The sequence below is a fragment of the Volvox carteri genome, assembly GCF_000143455.1.
Source record: "Volvox carteri f. nagariensis unplaced genomic scaffold VOLCAscaffold_131, whole genome shotgun sequence".
Lineage (NCBI taxonomy): Eukaryota > Viridiplantae > Chlorophyta > Chlorophyceae > Chlamydomonadales > Volvocaceae > Volvox > Volvox carteri.
In genome coordinates, this window is record NW_003307674.1 from 70,514 (window position 1) to 71,593 (window position 1,080).

General features: G+C 48.7%; 1 protein-coding gene across 1 annotated transcript in view; it reads left to right on the forward strand.

The window, feature by feature from the left end:
- Window positions 1-240: 240 nt before the first annotated feature.
- The window catches only part of VOLCADRAFT_100624 (uncharacterized protein), a gene marked incomplete at both ends in the record, with an annotated part of 1,535 nt that continues 695 nt past the window's right edge, over window positions 241-1,080 (forward strand). Inside the window, 2 exons of the mRNA XM_002959171.1 lie at window positions 241-294; window positions 601-743. Of these exons, the coding sequence (XP_002959217.1) occupies window positions 241-294; window positions 601-743 (197 nt within the window). The remainder of the gene's footprint in view (window positions 295-600; window positions 744-1,080) is intronic.

Consider the following 1,080-nt stretch of genomic DNA (forward strand, 5'->3'; position numbering starts at 1 on the left):
ACCATATGCATACCTGTATCCTGGTAGCCCATCACATCAGGAACAATAGTGACCTGTGCCTGGCTCAAGTTATTAAATTGGTTCACGTGTTTCAACTTCCACAAACAACGAAATGATGAGCATGCATATGTGCATTATATAATTATACATAGCACATGATCCAAACAGTCATGATAAGCCTGATGAGTGGGGGAAGAGCTATGTGTGTACACTTAGCATGCGTGTGAATAGGATGTCCACATGAACAATAACTGTAATCTTATTGCACAAGGCCACTTCACGAATGGGAGCCAGGTACGACATGCCGCGGATGCACCATAGTAGCCCCGTATGCTTCCTCGACAGCCTACTGAATATCAGTAAACCTCGCTCGCCTTTTGAAGGAGATGTGTGTATTTACCGAGCGGTCTCCACCACACCTTAATAATAAGATTTGAGTGCAAGACGTCCCCCTCCGCACTCTTCCTGGCTGACGAGGGTGGGATTTGAACCCACGCCCTTACGGACTAGAAATGTCTCATCCTGGTCTGAACCAGGTAGTCCTGAATCTAGCGCCTTAGACCGCTCGGCCACCTCGTCATGCTGTGCACGTGCACCCAGCCGATAACGTTTGTGTACACCAAAACGCAACAGACCTTCATGCATCCCTGCCGTGCAATTTGCTCGACTTTTTTCGAGTGTTACAAAATGATGATCGATATGAACATCAAGCATGTACATACATACAAGTTCTTTAACGGAAGGTATGTTGGTAACGGTACGTCGCATGAGCATATTATTTCGCCGACACGGGGAATCGAACCCCGGCCTCCCGCGATCCATGATTGGATGATGTCATGACAGGCGGGGATACTGACCACTATACGATGTCGACGGAGGCACTCATTGCAGAGACAGGATAGCCGCATCCCGCTCCGCCACTCTTTCGCTACCGGGACTCGAACCCGGGTCTCGAGAGTGAGAATCTCGTATCCTAACCGCCTAGACTATAGCGAAGAATGTCGCAGCACAAGTTATCATACACCATCATAATAACGTCACACACAACACACCGACATACATGCGGGTGACAGGCGCATG